Source organism: Nuphar pumila, chromosome 2, assembly GCF_984573655.1.
Source record: "Nuphar pumila chromosome 2, dmNupPumi1.hap1.1, whole genome shotgun sequence".
Lineage (NCBI taxonomy): Eukaryota > Viridiplantae > Streptophyta > Magnoliopsida > Nymphaeales > Nymphaeaceae > Nuphar > Nuphar pumila.
Window position 1 is genome coordinate 142016292 of NC_143250.1, and position 2540 is coordinate 142018831.

A 2540-nucleotide genomic window follows, 5' to 3' on the forward strand; every position below is an offset into this window, starting at 1 on the left:
ATGGTGCTTCTCCAACCAGAGTTGTGGCTGATCTTTGACGAATTCGATCACAATGGCGACGGCCAGATCGACCTCGACGAGCTGCGGTCGATCCTCAAGTTGGTCGGCATAGACGCGAGCCAGGAGGAATTGGAGAAGATCATCGGCACCGTACGTGAGCTTGGATCTGAAAGAGTTTGTGGTGTTGTGTCAGGAGGCCGCTGAGGAGGGTTATGGCGAAAGTGGAGAGCTCATGGAAGCGTTCAAGGTGTTCGACGAGGATGGGGACGGGTTCATTTTGGGTGAGGAGTTGAGGAGGGTGCTGTAGAGGATGGGGCTGTCGACGGAGGGCAATGGGGATTGCATGATGATGATCTGCAGGTTTGATGCTAACTCGGATGGACGGCTGCATTTCCAGGAGTTCAAGGATATGATTCTTTTCAAAAGCCAATACATTCCTAAAGAAACGAAATATTTTTAATATATAACCTATTTCAAAAAAAATGCATTTTTGTTGCAACATTTCCACCCTTTATTTTTTTTTTTTATAACTAAGGAAACCTCACTGATAACTGGGTCACTTAATGCCCTGTGACAAGCATGAATTGGGATGCGACCACAATTCACTCCTGTCGAAACAAAAGTGGGACACGGAACGCGCGTCCAACACATCAAGAACACATTCTCTAAGTTTCACCCCCTGTTAGGAAAAGAACAGGAATGGGGGAACCAATTTTAAAAACAAACCTACAAATAACCCCCCTCCCCCGACTCTCTCTCTCTCTCTCTCTCTCTCTCTCTCTCTCTCTCTCTCTCTCAACACCGAAACTCCCCTCACCTACTCTCTATGCAATTTGGCATGTTTTCTCTGGCAAGCGACATCCCTTCGACGTTGTTATGTCCTTTCTCTCTCCAGCGCTGTTACCAGTCCTCCTCTGCACGTATAGTGTTGTAGGATTAGGGTGCTCTCCCTTCTCTCTCTCATGGATATAATTAACCTTAATTTGATTTCAAGGTTAAGGTTTGTTCAATCCGATAATGTAGGGTGTAAGTTTTATATTGTTTTGGTATTTAGATCCAATTTGAGATCCATATTTAGGGCAAAAAATCATGACTTTTGTCATACTTTAATAATTGGATCCATACCAATTATAACAATTGTATATCAAAAATATGGTTTGCATGTTTGTTTTACATCAATTTTTATATTTTTTTGTATTTGCATTCAATTCAAGAACCAATTTTGAGGGCAAAAATTCATGATTTTTGATATACTTTAATAATTGGATCCAATATGATACTGATTTTAGAGTTGGGATATCAAAAATATGGTTTGTGTATTTGTTTTTACATAAATTTTATACTTTTTGTATTTGGATACAATTCTAAATCCATATCCAGAGTTATAATCCATAATAAATATGTTAAAACATAGATAATGGTGGGTGGATCAGGTCGTACGATTCAAAATGAAATAACCCGACCCATTATCCATGTTTGTTCAAGTTGTTTGTACATCGTAATCAAACATGGGACATTTAGAACACAACTTCCAGGCATTATCAAAACAAACATTGGACTTACAATTGTTACAAAACAAACAAAATGTGTGTTATGTCTTTTTGTTCATTCATTCTATCAAATCTCAAACAAGCCATCAAACAAGCCCTAATGGGTCTGCCTCCCTTGGTCCTAAAATATTTTGGTAACATTTGTTTAGTCAAATTGAGAAACTAAACCACCTTAATTATACATTTGTTTTAACACAAAAAGGAAATATGACATAAAATAATTTTTTTTGTAAAAAAAACAATAATGTCACTTGATACCTTGGGTGAGTATTTGAAATGCATTCATGCAAATTAAATGGTTAAGGACACATGAGATATGGACTCATGAATAAATATCATTGGCATTGGCTAATCAAGAAATGAACTTTCATTTTTCTTTACAAATGAGAGTTGTTTCTCATTTATGTGAGAATCAGAATGGGAGCCACATGTGATTCTGATTCATATGACTAAATTTGATTTGAAGACACGTGTTGCCCAACAAAGCAAACTAACCCTAAATGTCATTTGGGTGGCTTTTCCTAAATAGTTGATGAGCTAGGCAGCTTTTCCCAACTTTTTTTCTTGTTCTCGTAGGCAAGCTGATGAGGGATAATCCCTGGGATTCAAAAGTTGAGGCCCTCATATGTGTCAGTGTGACTTTACCATCAACTTTCTTATTTGATGCTCTATGCCAATACAAGTTTATCTATAAAATTGATTTATTAATATGTCAATTTTATCTAAATCTTTTGAGAAGGGGGATGGTCCTTCCACTAACAAGCTAGCTCATTCATTCTCACCTTTAAAAATCATATTTCAAAGTATCTCTCAGAAAAACTGATCATATAGATGTAATGATTAAAGACTTAGAAAGCGAAGCAGGTTATATGTCCCCCCCCCCCCCCCCCCCGAACAGGGGAGTTAGCTACATCTCATGTTCGGGGGTCCCAAAGAGCACCACGTATGTAAGCATGTGCGTCTCGTATCCCCATGTTTGTCAGCATTAAT

General features: G+C 38.2%; 1 protein-coding gene across 1 annotated transcript; it reads left to right on the forward strand.

Annotated features, from left to right (window-relative positions):
• LOC149847386 (putative calcium-binding protein CML27) lies at positions 1 to 307 on the forward strand. The gene is made up of 2 exons (XM_089994018.1): positions 1 to 150; positions 194 to 307. Exons 1-2 carry the CDS (start codon positions 1 to 3, stop codon positions 305 to 307), a joined length of 264 nt encoding a protein of 87 aa, XP_089850144.1.
• Positions 308 to 2540: the final 2233 nt, after the last annotated feature.